The 18,562-nt window shown below is 53.1% G+C and overlaps 1 protein-coding gene across 3 annotated transcripts in view; it reads right to left on the bottom strand.

The window, feature by feature from the left end:
• Window positions 1-18,562, bottom strand: part of Nrg2 (neuregulin 2) — a 184,582-nt gene that overhangs the window by 15,220 nt on the left and 150,800 nt on the right. The window contains exons 3-6 of one of the 3 annotated variants that reach the window (XM_087896150.1): window positions 15,075-15,193; window positions 7,117-7,237; window positions 1,239-1,319; window positions 810-868 (exon numbers count right to left, since the gene is read on the bottom strand). In XM_087896150.1, coding sequence (XP_087752276.1) covers window positions 810-868; window positions 1,239-1,319; window positions 7,117-7,237; window positions 15,075-15,193 — 380 coding nt within the window. The remainder of the gene's footprint in view (window positions 1-809; window positions 869-1,238; window positions 1,320-7,116; window positions 7,238-15,074; window positions 15,194-18,562) is intronic. The other 2 variants (XM_087896148.1, XM_087896149.1) reach the window with 2 other exon arrangements.

Raw genomic sequence — 18,562 nt, 5'->3', positions numbered from 1 at the left:
GTCTCGAAGGCCAGCAGACCACAGGGCTCCAAACCAAGGCTGTGACTATCTGGAGGCTAATTGCTCCGTCCACCCCACCTGGTGGTTCCTGAAGGAACTGCTCCTGGGAGCCAAGGAAAAGAAGCCTCTATTCTAAGCCAAATTTCTCCCGGTGTGGAAGAAAGAAAGGAGAGGGGATCCTGGATAGTGTTCAGACTAGACAGGTTTTGGGAAGAGTCACCAGATTCCCCTTGAGTCTGTTAGCCTCTGCGGCAGACCTCAGTTCACTTCATCCTGTAACCATACAAATATCTCTGGTATCCATGGGAACCGTTGCTAGGGCTGCTCTCTTCCACTCTGCCCTCCGCCTTGGTCCTTGAACCCCAACACAGACCATTCTGGCCAGACCAGAAGACAGGCGTTTGAGACCTTTTCTCTTCTCTCAAACCTACCCGTAGAAACATGCACACACTCACTGCCTGGCCCATCAGCAGCCTGGCACCAGAGGTAGGGGAGGGCCCTGCAAATGCCTCTTCCTCCATCGGGCAGGCTGCCTGATCCCAGAAGAGAGGAGAGGCCTGGACATGGCCCTGCTGCTGCAGAGAGTTCAGCTTTACTACTCTCAGGTGATACAGGTGACTTATGGGGGTGGGCGGGGAGACAGGGGTGTATGGTCTCCTCTGCAGAGGCTACTGGTAAGCACTGAGGACTGAGAGGAGCTCAGGACACCCCTGTTCCCTCCAAGTCTTGATAAGTAAGGTCCCCATCCCTCCCACATGGGGAGACTGCCAGTCACCAGGGAAGAAAAGAAATAGAAGAAAGAAACATACTGGAGAAGTTGACCATTGCGAACTGCTGACACCTGTCCCCGGTGTATCCCACAGGACACCTACCAAAAGAAAGAAAACCAGAAAGAGAGAGCCAGGATAGCAAGACACAGGCATTGCAACACCCCGGCACAGGCTCCTGCCAATGCCAGCTAGGTTCCTCGCCACGGTTACCATTTGTCCTGGCCTTGTCGCTCTGCCCCTTACCTGCAGCCCTGAACTTTAAACCCAAGGATTAGGCCAAAAAATGAAAAACAAAGCAAAACAAAAACAAAACAAAAGAACTAACAAACCAAAGTACAAAAAAGAAAAGAGAAACAAAACATAACAGCCGGAGATCAAAACAACCAACACCCCTGACCCTACGCCCTGCACTGGGGACTGCACCCGGCGCTTTCTAAGGAGCGGGGACTTGTGTTTGTATCTTCAAACATACTTTGCTTAGGATCTGGCATGTACAATCGCAAAGGCAGTTTCTCCAAACATCTCTGTCCGAAGAATCCGTTTGGACATCTGGAGAAGGAAAAGGGGAAAAATCACAGAACAAACTGGCATCATCCACGAGGCTAAGGTTAGAAATCAAAGTGCGCAGTGATGAATGAGAAAACCAAGTCAGGCACTTGGGGTCACACTCGTAGCTGAAGGGGCTGGAGTCGGGGGGGCTGGGTGGAGGGCTCTGTCCTCTCTAACAAACGCTCTAATCCATGTGGCTCTGTTGGGGATGGGGCAGGTGGGGTGGGACAGGAAGGAGGATGAATTAGGGAAGTTGGGTGGGGGAAGGTGGGAGGGGGTTATTGACTAACTGTCCTACTGGTTGGGGAATTTTCCTTCTTACCTGCCTGGTGCCCCAGGAAGCCAGAACTGTAGCCTCGGGGTGCCAGACAGCCAGAGTTATGGGATACAAATTTCTGGTGTCACTCCTTGAGGCTCTGCTGAAGGATTCTCTCTGGGACTCTGGGCAGGTTTCCTCCTCTATGGAACATCTTCCAGAAGACTCAAAGTAAAATCCTGCTAGGCTGTTCTCACACCGTGTGCTCATGACCAAAGGGACTTAGGAAGTATTTGATCTGTTCTCTCAAAGAGATCTGTGTGCTAGTATGTGTGGGAAATCCATCCCCCGGGGCTCCTGTAGAGTGGTAGTCTCCATTAGCATAGGGAGGGTCATGAAAAGCTTTGTAGGAGATAATAACTGAACTCTACAAACTTATCTGACCAAGGAAGCTTTGTTTGTGGATTTGGAGACAGGGTCTCGTGCTGTAGCTCTGGCTGGCCTGGAACAGAAGGCACTTTTTAGGGAAACCCTTGCAGGGCACAATTTGGAGAAGTTGCCTTAAAGCAGTAGATGTGGGGAAGGGGGAAGCTGGAGAGAGGTGCAATTGCCAGTGTGCCAAAGCTGCCTTCCAGATACCTGGTGTGGGGGAGGTTGGAGCAGCCTAACGGGGGGACCCTGGAGATCTGTTCTGTACAGCAGCTGGCTAGAAGCTAGCCGGGGCTCGCCTGCCTTTTCCTTGGGACCTGTTCTTCCACTGTGGCCTGGCTTTGGCCTAGATCTCCTTAGCTTGCCTTCCTTGCCACTCCAAGACACCACCCATCCACCCCCTCCTCCCTGACCTTGTCATGCCTGCAAGATACACTTCCTTCTGTTCTCTGGCTGCCACCTCTCCCCTTAAGCAAGTCCCAGTTTCATAGATTTCTAGGAGACATGCCCAGTCCTGTACTCTCTCCTGAACCCCAGGAAGGCCAGTTACCTAGGGAGAAACCCACAGACGGGGCTGTACTGACCCTTGTGCATGTCTCTCTTCAGAAACAGGTCTCTGTCGCCCTGCTCTGCATTCCCCTAGGAGCTAGGGAAACCCTATTAGCAGTAACCCCTCAGTACCAGGTTACTGTGCAACCTTAGTCAGCCTAGACTTCCTCAGGAGGCAAGGATTCTCTGCCTTAGCCTTTTACTGTACCTAACAAGAGGGCCCTTGGTCTTCGGGTGGATGCTAGCCATTGGCTATGACAGATAATCATGACAACTCTGTGGCCTCTAATCTGGAGGAATGGGGAATTGGAGTGGCAGGTGGACACAAAGCTGGACTGTCTCGGGCCTGTGGTATCTCCCCGGGTTGGGGAAGGAGGGAGAGCTGGACATTGTCATGGTGGAGCATGGGTGCGCATGTGCCTGGTCACTTGGAGGTCTGGCTGGGAAGTCCGACTACGAGGGCTAGGCAACAGCAATGTATATTTACCCTGTTGAAAAGGGTGGCTTAGGGGAGGAGCCCCTCTTCAATCCCTCAGATCCCTGACACTTGTCCCTAGTCATTTTAGCCCAGGAAGATGGAGGAAGTGGCTGAGGCTTCCCAACTGACCACAGCCAGGCTCAGCTCTGCTTCCTTTTCTCCTGGGCCCACTATGTGGGGAATGGGATTAGAAGCAGCAAAGTGATTCTTTTTTAAACTGAAGCACTTTTGGGAGTAAAGGATAAAGACCCAGAAGTTGTCAAAATGACTCTTGGATTCTACAAAGTAACAGAAAAGGACCAGACTTGACCATGTTCATTGTCTGCCACTAGCTGGACTCTGAGAGCCAGGGAAATCAGTGTATACAAATGTATGGTGTGTGTGTGTGTGAACAGTGGAGTGCAGGGGTAGAAAGGGACAAAGAGGAACTTATTTGACATTAGGGCTGCTGTTCCATGAGTCTTGGAGACCAGTGATAACTATAAACACACCGCTGTGTCCCTGTCCCATACTCAGCCTGGAGTAGTCTGACTGTCTGCACAATTCCAGGTGGCACCATTGACTGGTCCACAACACGAATGTGCTATGGTATTTGTGCAAGGTTCTGGTGCTAGCCTTGCACCTGACTGGGAGATGGGTGCTCCTCCTTGCTGGATAAAGACAAGGCCTTGGGGGATAGGGTGGTCAGGATGGGGAAGGACTGATAGCCAGTGCTATCCTTTGGGGGCACTCGCTCCTTTAGGGGCTCCTGGATACCCCCACTCCTCTCTGTAGTTCTGTGTGTGGAGACTCAAGCTTCTTTAGAGAAGGTTCTAGGTGTTGAGCAGGGCCTTTGACCTTCCTGCCCTGCAGCCAGACCAGGGTAGCAGGAGTCAGCTGCTTCCCCTTATCAACATGATAGGAGCCTGTACTGGGTGTGAGTGGCTGGCTGGTGACTGGCTAGTGGCTCCCACTCAAACAGGGATGACCCTGTGAAGTTCAGGGAAACGGGGTGGGCTGGAAGGGGCGGCAGGCCACAGCCTTCCTAGACCTTCCTATAGGCATCAGCTCTGGCTCTGAGAAGGTCTGAACCCGGGGCTGGAGAAGAGCAGGGGTGAGAGAAGGGCAGAGAGGAGAGCCCATGGGCTGCATCTGGGGTGGCAGAGAGGTCAGGACCTCTGCTGTCCCCGTTCCCCACCCACCTCCCGGGCCTCAGTTTCTCCTTTTGGTAGCCTGGGGATAATGCCATGTGTGCTGCCCTCACCTGGGGAAGGAAGGATGAAGGATGAGGCCGTGCCCCAGGCGCTGGAGGGAGCCAGGGTCTCGGAGCTCACGAGGGTGGGTGGAGATGTAGTGAGGATGAGCAGGCAGATGGGGTGGGATGGGGTGGGAAAGCCGGGGGAGGGGGGAGATGAGCTGATGGGAGAGGGAGGCATGCCACTGGTATGTGCACAGGGCTGGAAAGAGAGTCTTGTTCTGTCATCATCCCCTGAACCAGTCCCCAAGAGTCACGCACCAACCGTGCTCAACAAACACACGGAGAGAAGAGGAGAAAACGGCAAGAGGAAGTGAGGAGGTCCCTGTCCGGCCCAGACGGGACCGTCACCTTGATTTAGACCCCCACTTTCAAGTCCCCTTAAGTTTTCTTTTTGAAAACAAAATTCAATATCAGTGACATTGTTTCTTTTGGCACTGACTTCCAGAAAAAAAAAAACAAGAGGGTTAGGAGTGTGCCTGCCTGCTTTCCAACACTCCCTGGGGGGCTCTGAACCAATACACAGCAACAAGTGTAAGAAAACCAGGAAGGAAAACTGAGTTTTATAGAAACTGGAATGAAACTGACCAGTGTAGTTTCATTATCCAAGCTAAGCGGAAATGCAAAAAAATCAAAATAAAAAGTAAACAAACAGCACAAATGGTAGACGTGAGTCCCATTTCCTAAAGTCTTTCCTTTGTTCTCCATCCAGGTGGTATCAGAAATCCCAAGAGGCCTGCCCCCCTTCCCACCCAGTTTCCCACCCTCAGAGTGGCCTCTGGGCTCTGCCCGGCCCCCTCCCCCCTGCCCTTCTCCAGCACAGCTCCAAGACTGCAGGCCCAGCCAGGGATGTCCCTTGCATGTGACAAAGAGGTTCAGGGAAGTGGGTTATGGAGCCTTGACTGGGGCTGACCCAGAGGGGCAAAGATGGGAAGTAGTGGCTCTGGGTGCCATTATCACATTTGAAACCCAGTTGGCCTGGGTCGGGGGAGGAAACAGGGCACCCTCGTGTTCATTAAGGCTCAGACGCCTCTCCCTGCTCCTTTCCAATGTAGCAGGGCCTATCCCCTGGCTCCTAGGGACACAGTCATGTTGGTAGGTTCCCCTGGGAGCCATCGTCTTCTCCTTCCCTTTCTTACACTGCACTCCATCCTGGAACCTGGGTTCTGGGGACCTACCAAAGTAGGTATCCTTGTGCCTGTCTTGGGGTGCAGAACCTTTCCTGCCTGCAGCCAGGGCTAACTTCAGTGACAAGGCTGGATTCTTTGGAGGGTCAGGGGTCCAAGGGTTAGGGAAGAGGAAGGCCTGGTGTGGTAGAGGGGAAAGGGAGTCAGGGCTGGGACGTCTTTGTGAGGCATGCTGGGATCTTTGTGAGTCTCTATAGTCTGTTCCAAAGAGCTCAAAGCTTTTGTAAGGCTGGGATGTTTCCCTGGGCCTGAACTGCGGTTATGGCTGCCTCTTAGAAGCCAAGGCCAGGCCTTGAACTTCCCTGGAGAACCTTTTGTTGCTCTTGGAACTTCCCTGAGGGGTTCAGGAGGAAGGAGGGTGGAGAGGGGGTGACAGCAGGTGAAGGGTGGGACCATGGAGGAAGTCAGTGAGGAGGCCAGCTGGGGCCAGGCCCACAGTTCTGTCTGGCAGTGCCACCAAGCTCTCTTGTCCCATGGGAGAGTGGGAGGAGACAGGACACTGGGACCCTATCAGCTGTAGAGGGATCTCTAAAAGTCCCAGCCTCTTCTCCAGGGTCACATTCTTAGAAAGGCCAAACCTGTGGGGGCACAAGATCTGGCCTGGGTGGTCGGAAGTAGGAGACCCTGGAGTTCTCTCAGGAGGTCGAGACCCTCTTTCTGATCTAGCAATACTTTGCTGGCCTTTGTCCAGATGCCATGGGAATGGGACAGCTTTGGCACCTAGTCTGGGGCCCTTGGCACTGGCTGTTTTGAGAAACCCAAGTTGTTGAGCAGACCCCCTTCCTGTTCCTTCTTAAGATATGGCCAGAGTTTTGCTCATCACATTTGTGTTGCTCTCCACGCACACGCAGGAGGATTGCCCAGAAGACCTGCGGGGACTTCCTGGTGGCCTCATTCACACTTGTCCTGAGTGCTGCATGGGTAGTGGAACTCTGAGCTCCTTGGAGTTCCTGCTGGTGCCACCCTCACCTTCTCCATTGAGCCACTCCCGTGGTGGCATCCTTGCTGAGGTCCCTACCTTCCATAGAGATTTGAACGGGTTAAAATGGCACAAGCAGTTCTCAGGGCAGGATTGGCCACTGGGGGTCACCAGGGCGGGAAGAGCAGCCAGATCTGAGGCCGGCAGTGGGTTCTGGGGAGACCCCTATTTCCCCTAGATAACACAAGTAGGATCCACAGGTACCAAGGGCTCTGTAGCCTGTCTCCTGCCTTACTCTTCCAGGCTTCTTTCTACGGAAGAAGATGCAATTGGGACATGCTCACCCAGGACAAATTTGGAGAGTTGCTTAGAGATGGGGAAGAAAGACAAAATGGTGGAGAAAGAGGAGAGAGAGAGAGAGAGAGAGAGAGAGAGAGAGAGAGAGAGAACACCCAGTGCTTTAGACGGGTATCTCCACCTCCCTGCAGGGTGGTAAGAGATGGACATCGGGAGACAGGGCATTGAGAGCCTAGGAAACTGGGTCTGCAGGAGTCCATGCACCCCTTAGAACTCACATATCTCCAGAGTGCAGAAAGGACCCAAAAGTGGACAAACCACCCTGTCTGTGCCCCTTGGGGATCATTTCCAAGTAGCTGGAAGCTCACTTTTTCTAGAGCCCTCCACTTCTGCCCCAACATTTCCTCCCCTGCTCTCGGCCCTGTGCCCACCCCTGCAGGTCACTTACTTGCAGGAGAGCTGGTTGATGCCCTCGATGTAGTAGCACACGCCTCCATTCACACAGTAGGACTTGGCCGTCTCGTTGCACTTCCGGGCATGTCCCGACCACGATGATAGAGTGGTGCTCACTGGAGATACGAGAGACACGGGCTAGTGACCCACTGAGACCACCGCGGGGCCCAGGGGCCACTTCCTTCATGTTCTTTCATGTCAAAACTGGAAGGTCACTAGATCTGCAGGACGCCTGGGCAGGGAAGATCTAGGGGGAATCTCTTGGCAGGCAACAAGGCAAACGGGAAGGCATGCTGGACCGTCTGCCCAGTGACTCTGCATTCACACTCTTGGAAGACCCACAAAAGCCAGGCGGTTTCTCACTGTTTTGGAGGGGTGGAAGAGAAAGAAGAACTTCTCCATTGGAGGAAGCCCTGACCTCTGCCCCGTCCCTGTCTCCCTGCTGCGGGGTTCCACCATAGGACTAGATGTTGGTGTGAGAAATGGCTTAGGAGGGAGAAGCTGTATCCATCTGCTCTGCTCAGACTCTTATTGTGGACCTGGGAACTCAGGGAAATGACACCTTCCAGATACTGTCATTTTCTGAGCTCTGAGAAGGTGGCTGTGTATGTGGGGAGCAGGAGGAACTGGGCTTCCCCGCTCTTCCTTCTTGTTCCCAGGCCTGGGATGTTATAAAGGCCGCCATGTCTTGTCTCTAGAAATGTTCGGCGACTCCTTCATGTTCCCCTCCTTGTCAGCTGTTGCCTGTGGCGGGAGCCTTCCAGACCTTTGACAGCCTAAACTATAAATCTTGAACTTCAGGGCGATGGAGTCAGAGAGGGACGGGGGCAGGGAACAGCTGTGGGGAGAAAGGCTGGGCTCTCAGGTTGCTAACCTGATGGATCAGGCTTGTCTGAAACAATGAAAAGAATGAATGTTCTGCTCCCTTATCAGGGGCATGGTGTCCAGAAAGCTGGCTTTAAATGCAAAAACCTCTTTTGTAAGGCACCCTGCACACTGACTTTCCAGGATGAGACACTAGGAGTCCCTGCTCTGAGGCTCTAAGGATCTCTGGCTCCTGCCCAGCGGTGGTCCCCTGACTGAATGTCTCACTCCACCTTGGCTACCCTTATCTCCTCTGGGGTGGCAGCCTCCATTGCTCCCATCGGCAATGGGGAGGAGGCGAGAGGAGGAGGATGGAGCAGGCAGGCGCTTGGCACCCTCAGTGTTTAGACATGTAGGGAGACAGATGGAGCGTGGGGGACTGGAGTGTACACACAGCACAGCCTCTGTATATGTCTGCAGGAGCTCGCAGATAAAACTCAGCGGGTAGGGCCAGCTCCCGCCTTCCTCTCCACCCCATCCCTGTTGCAGAGTTGGCATCTCAGGCCCCACCCACTCCTAAGGAGGGCTCCTCTAGGGCTCCACCACAAGCCCAGCTGGGACCCACATGCTGGCCAGAGAGAGAAAGCTTTGAACTGGCGTTTGCTCCACTTCTGGGTCACAGAGACCCAGGAAACTAAGAAAGGGACAGAGAACTAAGAGAAGAGACACAGTGCGGTGACCATGTCTGCAAGTTATAAAGTTCAACACTGGGCAGATTCAAGGGGTTGTCTTGCCCTTTGGTTACACCTCCAAGGAGGAGCGAGGAAAGAGAATGGCCAAGTCCCTCTCTAGAGCTGCAGCTGTGTATTCCTGCCAGATACCCTGTCCCTTGTGAAAGAGCACGTCAGCACCAGGGCTTGACGTGAGCAGATGAATGTGGACCGCAGCCTGGGGCCTCCCAGGGGCCTTGGCTAAGCCAGAGGAATCTTGGCCCGGATCTGCCAGGCCCAGCATGGCTCCTCTGCAGCAATGGTGGCAGAGACCTCCTGCTGCAGGTCCTCATTGTCATTCTGTGACTGCAGTGAACTGCAGTGGGGCTGCTGGGGTGACAGGGACCACTGGAGAGAAATGGGCCGCCAGCTGTGGTGCCCTGAGTCTGGGCTGCCAATACCATATCACGGGGCTGATGCCAGGGCTCAGAGAGGTGTCAGGGAATAGTGGTCACAGGCCTTTCCACCTCCTCTGCCATGGTAAGACCTACTCAAGCCACTCTGGCACAGCTGTCCTGGCAGGTCCCAAGGTAACAGGCTCTTAGCCCCTTGCCAGCACATCCGTATTTGCCACTGGTCTTTTGTATTTGGAGCTGCAAAGGTGGCAGGAATTCTAAGTGAGAAGGTTGCTCCCTTGCCCTCTCCACTGGGATGCTCACAGCAACCCCAAATCCAGTATGTCCAAAGTGGCCTCTCAGTGTCCCATCTCTTCCCTGTGCCCCGCAAGGTCCTAGAGAGCATCTTTCCTTTTCTCTTTGTTCTTTCCTGCCATGCATCCTCAAGGACTGACACTTCTTCCGTCGCCTCAAGAGGCTTGGTTCATGCCTCCGACTTCCTCCCCTGGTCCACGTCATTGTCACATCTTCCTGAGTGACCTACTTGCTGGTCCTGCCTCTCACACTTGCCCTCACTCCAGCGGCCACAGCAGTCTTTAGAATATGTGAATTATGCCAATCCCTCCGTTATCAGGGCTCTTTGGTGGTGTCCCTTGGTAGTTAGAACAAAGCCCTCCGCTTCCAGTAGGTCTTATCCAGGCCTCATCCCATTTCTGTCGTTTTTGTAAATCCTGTTCTCTCAGCATATTTTAACCACACTCATTTCAGCTTCCCAGGGCCCTTCAGACACCAGCGTCTCAGTGCAGCCTCTCCTGGCTTCTCAAGATGGTTACAGCCTTTACGTTCACTGCACAAGCTTCTGCTGGTGGTGATTAAGGAACGAAGTTTGCCGTCACTAGCTCCGAATCACTAGAACCCTAGCTCCTTGGGGGCATAGCCACCTGTCATGCTTCACTAAACTCCAACATCTAACCAAATGCTCAGCACAGAATAGGTGCTTAACATTGCTGACAGAATGAACAAACGCCTATCTGGTTCTTGAGGGGAATTACCCTCTGCTGCTTCCCTGAGCATAGGCTAGTGTCCTTCAGCCTGGGGAATGATACCCTTTCTCCTCTCTCTTGCAAATGTTGCTGAGAGGTTGTTAGGGATATGAAGTCAAAACCACAATGAGCGACCTCTTCATCCCTCTTAAGATGACTAGAATGTAGATCTGGAAGACAGCAAGTGGTAGAGAGGATACGGAGGAACCAGAACCCTGGGGCACCCCTGGTGGGAATGTACAGTGGTGTGGTTGCTTAGACATCTAGTCTGGGAGTTCTTTTTTGTTTGTTTGCTTCTTGAGACAGGGTTTTTCTGTGTAGCCCTGGCTATTGTGGAACTTGCTCTGTAGACCAAGTTGGCCTCAAACTCATAGTGATCCGCCCGCCTCTGCCTCCCTAGTGCTGGGATTAAAGGCATGCACCACCACCTCCCTGCCTCTGGGAGTTCTTTGAAAAAAAAAAAAGAAAAAAGTTAAATTCCCAGAGTTACCATACACTCAAGAAATTCCACTCATGGGTGTATCCTCAAGACTGAAAGCCTGCGTGCTTACAAACACCTGAACATGAATGTCCGCAGAAGCATTAATCATCAGCCTAGATGTGGAAGTGATCCAAATGATTCAACAATTCAAACTATTAAACGGGTGAATAAAAATGTAGTCCATTCACACACTAGATTATCACTTCACCATAAAAGAAATGCACTCCCCCATGCTCCAGCATGGATGGGCCTTAAGATATGGTAAGACCACTTACTATATGGTTATACTTGTACAAAATGTCTACTATAAATTAATCCACAGGGGGCAGAAAGCGAGAGTAGTAGTCGTGGGATGGGAAGAGAAGTGGGGGGTGACTGCTAACACACATGACGTGTCTGAGGTGATGATGAGAATGTTCTGAATTAGCAGGGATAGTTACATAAGCTGGTGACTATACTGAAAACCATTGAGTCACACTTTAAAAGGACAAATTTTATGGTATGCAAATTGCATCTAAAAAAACTAATTGAAAACATGACCAGAAGGGGAAAACCCAGGATGTAGTTGCCATGGGTGTCATGGTGCACATTGTCTCAGACCTTTGGAGGAAGGTGAGATGGGACAGAGGCTGTGCGGGAGCACCGATTGCCTCTCTGCTGTCCAGGCTGCAGCGCCCATCCTGCTTTTAGCACCGGCAGACTTCTGCCCCTCTTTAAGGTCCAGATCCATTGCCTTGAGCTATTCAGCTGTGCAGCTGTGTATTTCGCTGGGCTCAGGTGTTCATCCTCCCTCTACTTTGTTGGGAGAGGTGCAGGTTCTCAGGCCGAGGACTCTACCTTCCTGTCACTTGAAGTTCTATGTTGCTAACCAAGGCTGTGTCTTTCTGGAACTCAGAACGGGGTCAGGCTGAATACAACCCATGTGTTAGCGTGTTCATGTACAGATGTGTTCAACCAGCTACTCCCTTGCCCAGGGGCCTCTACCACATGCCTACACCTCATACCAAAGCTGCCTGCCCTGTGCTTAGTATCCTGGGTCAGTTCCCTTTCACTTGGGGCAGGGTTGCTGGTTTCTGTAAGGTAGAAGGGGATTGCACTATGCAGACTGTTTTGTTCCAAGCTCTGTCTATGTCTGTAGACTCCTTTTCCCTGTCAGCCCAGGGAGGCTGGAAGCTCCCTTGAGACCTAGAGCTGCCACTTCCGGAGGGCCTGCTCCAATCTGGGAAAGACAACTATGGCTCCACCCTAATGGAGGGGTAGGTAGCCATCCAAGAGTGGGATGATGCCCTTTGACGCCCTACCTTGCCCCTGTGGCCCTACTTCCCTGGGGCCTGGGCAGGGCCCCACCAACCCACCTTGGGATGAGTCATTGGGGGCAGGCTCAGCTGCCCGCTGCCCGCCCTCCACCCCCTCCTCAGGGTGTGGTTTCTGCAGATCTGCTGGGTTTCTCTGGTAAACACGGAATCCATGCACCTCTGCTTGGGAAATCAGCTATGGCCACATCTCTACATCAAGAGTCGTCTTGCTTGCTGTGGACTGGACACAGCAGCCAGGCAAAGAGATGTGTATGGTATATGTGAGGATGCATGGGAGTGTGTGGGCGAGGTGCACAGAGCAGCCTCAGCAGCAAGCTCAGAATCCCAGGAGTTCGGGAGAAGCTTAACACACATAACTCCGCCTAAGGGAGGAAAGCTGAACTTTAGGAAGGGAAGGCACTTGCATGGGACACAGAGCTGGAACCAGCGCAAATGTCAGAGCTCTTGCTCCTCCTGGGCCTCTGCTCTCACACCAGGCTGCAGGGGCAAGAGGCATTGAAGCCTGTGGGCTGCTGGAATTTCATCTCTGCATGAGATCCTATGCTCAGCCCAAAGGTGCACTACCTGCTTCTGAAGTTTATGGAAAACTGGCAAGGGGTAGGCTGAGGGGTCATTCATGTCTGTGATTGCAGCTTCCTGGTGAGTCAGACCCTCAAGACTCTGGCCCTGCGCAATGGCGAGGGCACAGCTGCGACGTTCTGCACAGGGACCCTTCCCGCTCCTTTTGTCTTACAAAGCGAGATATCTCGCTTTGTGTCCTACAAGGCCATCGCTCAGGGTGCTCTGCCTCTTTACTGCCCTTCTGCACACAGATAAGCCTGACAAAGATGGTGCCCCATCTACCTGAACATGTGTGCATGTGATCTCAGCAGGATGAATAAGAATATGTTCTCCTACCCGCCCCAGGCGGATGCAGAGGTGGGGGCTGGCTGAGGTGGGACTCTCTGAGACAGGTGCCGTCTCTTTCTGCTTCACTCCCTAAACACGGGAGATGCTGCTTCATAGTAGAAAAGAAAGAAACCAACCCATTCCCAGTTCTTGAAACTTTTCTATCCGGAGCCAGCATGACCTTTGGACTTGCTAGTTTCATGAGCCAATAAATGGTTTCCTTAGGGTCAGTTCAGGTTGGATACTTGTCAGTTCTAACCCGAAGTCCTCATCAATAAAATGAGAAATGCAAAGTTCAAGACAGATCAGAGACCGCCTGCCCACTGCCACGGAGGTGGTAGGTGCTAAGCCCAGGGACATCCCACTGGAACAGCTAACTTGAGAGCCACTGGATCTAGGTACTTGCCTCTGTCACCATTTCCAGGACGAGACATGGAGGAGGCCACAAAGGCCCTGGAATAGCTCCCTCTTTCTTTTTTAAATTAAAAAATGATACTGAAAGCAGGATATGGTAGCTTTTATCCCCAGCACTTGGGAGGTAGAGGCAGGTGGATCTTTGGGAGTTCAAGGCCAGCCTAGTCTACACAGTGAGTTCCTAGACAGCCAGCACTATTCTCAACAAACAAACAAACAAACAACAACTACAAAGATATTGAAATTCAGGCCTTGTACACGCTAGGCAAGGGCTCTCCGCTGAACTACATTCCTAACCCTCGGTTGTAATTTCTTTAATATAACATTTACTGGCTACCTACTGTGAGGTAGGCATTGTGCTAGGCCATGAGGCCAGGGCAGTAAACAGGCTCACAAGGGCCAAGACCAAGTTTACTAATGACCTTCTTACTGTAGAGCTCTATCAGTAGCAAGCTGTTAGACTTTGGGCAAAATACACAACCTCTCTGTGCCCCTCCCAAAGAAGAGTACACGAGACAATGTAGACAGAGTCTGGCTCAGCAAATCATAGATGTGACCAGAATTCTCAGGGGCCAGCATCATCTTGTCCCTTCCCTGAGGCTCTTCCTGAGCTGGGAGGTCAAAGTACAGAACAAATCCAATAACAGTATAGGTGTCTGAGTCTGGAATTCAAGAGATGCCACCAAACCTTGGGGAGTAGCCAAGGGTCAAGGGGTAGCCTAGAACTGGGTTTGGACCCAGAGTAACACTGTAGGAGGTCAAGGAGGAAGGCTGCGGGGGAGGGAGGGTTGAAAGGGTACGGATGGGGACTGATGAAGAGTGAGCTCATCTGGGGATGACCTGATCTTGGGTTCAGATGGGAAAGGAGTAAGCACTTGTGTGGAGGTCCATGGGAAGGGTGTGGCTTCAAACAGGCACTTTAGAGGTCCCTTGCCTGTGAATTAGGGACAAAGTCTGAGCCACGGCTGCCCCTGAGATTGAGAACGGAGTGGAAGGGACAGATATGAGAAAGATCTAGAAAACATACTGCCCAGGATATGGAGACTCAGACTCCTGGTACATAGTGGCACGAGAGTCCGAGAAGCCTGAGGTGTCTCTGGTGAGCATAGGGCAGACAGGATCTGCTCTGGCTTGTGGCCTTGGCAATGCGGCAGGATCCCCTTTAAGTCAGCACTGGGTCTGGGGAGCACTTCAAGGCCGTGCAGTGGCAGTGTAGTCAGGGGGCAACATGCACAGGGTCAGATCCTATGCCAGAGGGGCAGGGCGTGGTGAAGAGCAAGCCCTACATGGTAGACTCAGTCTGTGGGTGCCCAGCTTAGGCAGGGAGGAGAGGGGACACTTTCTAGGCCAAATCTGGGCCTGACAACCCAACAGAAAGGGATTCTCTGTTGTGGCACTGGGCCAGACACTGTGAGCCAGCAAGCCAAACAGTTCCGAGGCCCTCTTCTGTAAGTCTTCAAAGTGGGCATACAGTCAGTGAGCCGGGTCTGTTATCCTTAAATGGAGGCTGCCCACAGGCCCCAGGTACTCAAGCCTCCCCAAGGCCTGGCTCAGGTGCCAACGATGCAGTTGGCAACAGACAGGCAGCTCACACCCACCCCAGGCCTGTCTCTCCCCAAGTCTTGCTCCTGACAACCCAGCCTCCCGTAATTGCCTTCTAAAAATATCCTTCCCCCCACCCCCACCTCTTGATTTCAAAATATTTAGTTTTCAGGGTATTTAAAATGAGAGCTGGCGGCTCTTCCAGGCCCAGATAACAAAACTAAACATTTATGCTTTGACTGCATTTCTCTGAATTGGCTGAGATCTTGGGGTTGATATGCAGCAGCAGGAGGGAGGGGAGTTGAGCGCAAGACAGATCATGTGCTGGTCTCCCATCGGCTCTGCCAACCCTCCACCTACCGCTGTTAACGTGGAGTCGGCCCCGCACGGTGTCCTTCCCAAGGATGTTCTCCGCCTCGCAGACATACTCCCCGGCATCCTCCACCTTCACTTTGTTGAACTGGAGTCGGGAGTTCTTTCTGGGTTTGGGAGAAGAAAGAGGGAGAGAGGTGTGAGCCAGGGCCGGTAGACCTTATCAGTGGTCACTGAGTGGTTGTTTCAAAGAACCACCATGGCTGTGTAGGCTGGGTGAGAAGAAGGGCCCTGAGGCCATTTTTTTTTTTTCCTGGAGTGTAGGCGGTACACTGAGCCCTGGAGCTGGAGGAGACTTGAACCCTCAGGACAACACATCCAGCCAAAGCACACATGTTCTAACTCTGTGAATTCTCACATCTTTTTTCTCGGGGCTGGGTTTCTCTGAACCACTTCTTCTTGGGGGAAGAATGCCAGGCCTCTTAGGGAAATCACGTGGCCACATCTCTCATTCCCAGTGGCCTTTGCCATCCAGAGAAGTAGGAGATTGTCACTATTCAGTGTTATGGCTTGAATGTGTTTCCCAAAGTCCACTGGTCCCCACTGTAATGGTACTAGCAGGTCAAGAAGACACGTATAGAGAAGGCCCTCATACCCTTGAATTTGGAATTCCCTCTACAACTGTGGGCTAAACATCGCTACTGTTTATAAGTGAGCCCATCTGGATGCTCTGTTAGAGCAGCAGCATGCACTCCGACTCCCGGACACCAGGGAGAGCATCTATCTGATAGCTTCACGGCAACTGTACCAATCCAGGGTACCACTCCAAGTCTCTCTCCTACTGTTGACTCAGGCTTGCCATTGAGGGGCCCTCTGTAGCCTCCCCAAGAGGCTTTTGTTTAACTCCATCCTCAGATGTGTAACAACCTCTCAAATGCTGGAAACTGTGTACTCCAGGGTCTGGTGCCTCAGGGTCAATTAGGGTATTCTCTTCTAATGTACGGGCAAACTCAGTCTTAGAGGGCTCTTGGATTGTGGGTAGACATTCAGCAAGGCAGAGCAGAGGTGGATCAGGAGCTGAGGTCAGAGAACACACCAGAAGCTAGGGCTAGCCCCTTCCTCCAGTCTCTCACTTGAATGGTCTCAGGCAAGGTCCTAGCAGCCCCTCCTCCAAGCTGTGATTCCAGAGCATCTGACTTCGTCTTTTTTCTGAAATCCCAACTAAACCTTGCTTCCTCCTCAAGGCTTCCCTGCCTTGGAGGGTCTTGGTTCTGCAAGGCTCTGTTCCCAGCTCCCAAACCTACCGGCAACTGATGCTCTTTGGGGTCCAGGAAATGCTCAGGATAAAGCCAGGGACCCGAGATAGGACATAGTGTGACATGCTGTGACCGCCTCTTCTATTTAGTGAGGGCTCAAAAACCAGATCGTGCACAGCTGGCTGGAGTGTGTGCGGGGTATAGCCAGGCTGCCACTGTCCTGCCTAAGCCCCAGGGACGCAAAAGCGAGCCATGATACTGCTGGGATAAGGATTGGTGTGGGGATGGGGACAGGATATGGGGAAGGAATGGGGGGAGAGTTGAGCAGAAAGCACCCCCTCTTGGCTTTGGAACTGGCCTCTTCTCAAGCATCTCATTCCCAGATTCCCATACGGTTGCTGCAGACTGATGGACCTTACTGTAATGGTGATGGCCTCGCCAATGTGATGACGGTGGCTTAACTATATGCCCTACCATTCCTGGCTCACGCTGGGTTTCTCCTTGGGCGCGTGCCTGCCCACAGCCCTCCTCTATCCACTAGTTTCCTTCATTAAGCAGAGCTCCCGAGGCCCCTCTGACTAAGCGAGTATCTGCCTCCCAGCTCAACCTAATTAGATAACCACAGAGTCCCACTTCCCCGGGACAAAGCTCTCCTCACTTTCTTGCATGCTGGATAGGCGGGGGGGGGGGGGGTGGGTGTGGGTGGGTGGGAGGTGGTGTCAGCTGAGGGCAAAAGAGTTTGTGCACAGGGGACCCAGAGCCAGCAAGATCTTCATGGCCACCCGCAGCTGCACTAAAGGGAGCTTTTCTCATATGATGTCATTTGTAGCAGGACAAGGCAGAACATCTAAGCAGCAGTACAGACTTGGAGGAAGGACTCCCACCCAAGGGCGCATGAGACCAGGATCAGCGGGCATCAGGGCCTGGCAAAGGCTTCCCTTTTGGACAAAAAAGAGGAGACAACTCTCAGGTGCAGCAGGTATTGGCATCTTGACCCATGGGGGCCCCAGAGGTCTCAGGGAAACGGGATCCAGAGCTGCCGCTGAGAGTGGCCCTGGGCTCTCAGGCCCTGAGGTTGCTCCTCATTCGCAGGACGATAGGGAGTCCCTAGGATTCAGGGCTCTCTTTTTTGCCTTCCTGGAAGGCAGGCAGGGTGCACACTCCAGCCACCCCATCAATTTGCTGACCCAGGTCTGCCCCTGCGAAGGGAGCTGTCCCACCCTCCCTAGCCGGTTCTCTGCTGGCAAGGACAGGATCTGGGCAGCCCCACACTTTCCTCAATGCCTACCTCCCCTGCCTGCCTGAGGGGCCTGTCCCAGCCTGCCCCTCATAAATAAGGGAACAGGCGGTTCTGCAGGGGAGGGCCCGTGCCCTGGGCTCGGGGGGCAAGTGTTCTCCTGGCTCGGGAAGGCCTGGATGACACTGCAGTTTGGCGGGCACAGAGACAGACAGTCAGCCCCTGTTGGGACGATGGTCTCTGCCAGCAAACAGAGATGCCAACGCTGGATGTAGCCCGGGCAGGTAGAGCATGAGGAACTCAGGGAGGAAGGACAGAGAAAGGTCCCTCAGAGAGGAGCCTCCTAGCTCTGTGTGTGGTTCTGGCTCCCTTGCTACTGAGATGTGCTCAGTGAGGGAGTGGGCAGTTCTCTTGAAGTCACTTTGGTCACAGATAATCAGAAGTTCCCTGTCATGGCCTCCTCCTCCACAGCTAACAGGACAGGTGGGACCAGGGATGAACATTTCAGAAGGCAGCATGTGTGGGAGGGGCCATGTCTGCCACCAAGGGAAAGACCTGACTAGGCCTTGTCTCTGGATTAAGTCACCCATGTGTCAGATGAATCTGAGGCCCTACCAGGAAGTAAGTTGTTTAGAAGGTTGGACCATCCGTAGGGGCCCCTGTTCAGCCTCTTGAGGGACGACCTCACACGCAGGAGAGGAGGGCCAGCCCTGGGAGGTTCTCCTCAGCCTCACACTGACTGTGCATCTCTGCTTCCAGGCTTAGAGGGGAGCAGGGGGATGCGGGGCAGACGCTCCTGTGAGGAGCAGGGATGGATTGCTCAGTGGTGAGATGAACGGTCTAAAGTACTGTCAGAGAACATGAGCTGACTGGAGGGCTCGGCAGATAGATATTCCCAAGTCACAGCGTTCATGCTGGGCCTTGGAGGGCTGGAGGGCCTTGGAGGGCTGTGCCAGGGACAGGAGGGGCAACTTTCCTAGTACAGGGGACAGCCTGGGCCCAAGTCCAGGGTTCAGAAAGGAAAGATCAGGGATTGGGCCTCT

This window comes from Myodes glareolus, chromosome 13, assembly GCF_982192425.1.
Source record: "Myodes glareolus chromosome 13, mMyoGla1.1, whole genome shotgun sequence".
Taxonomy (NCBI): domain Eukaryota; kingdom Metazoa; phylum Chordata; class Mammalia; order Rodentia; family Cricetidae; genus Myodes; species Myodes glareolus.
This window is presented reverse-complemented; position numbering and strand designations above follow the sequence as displayed.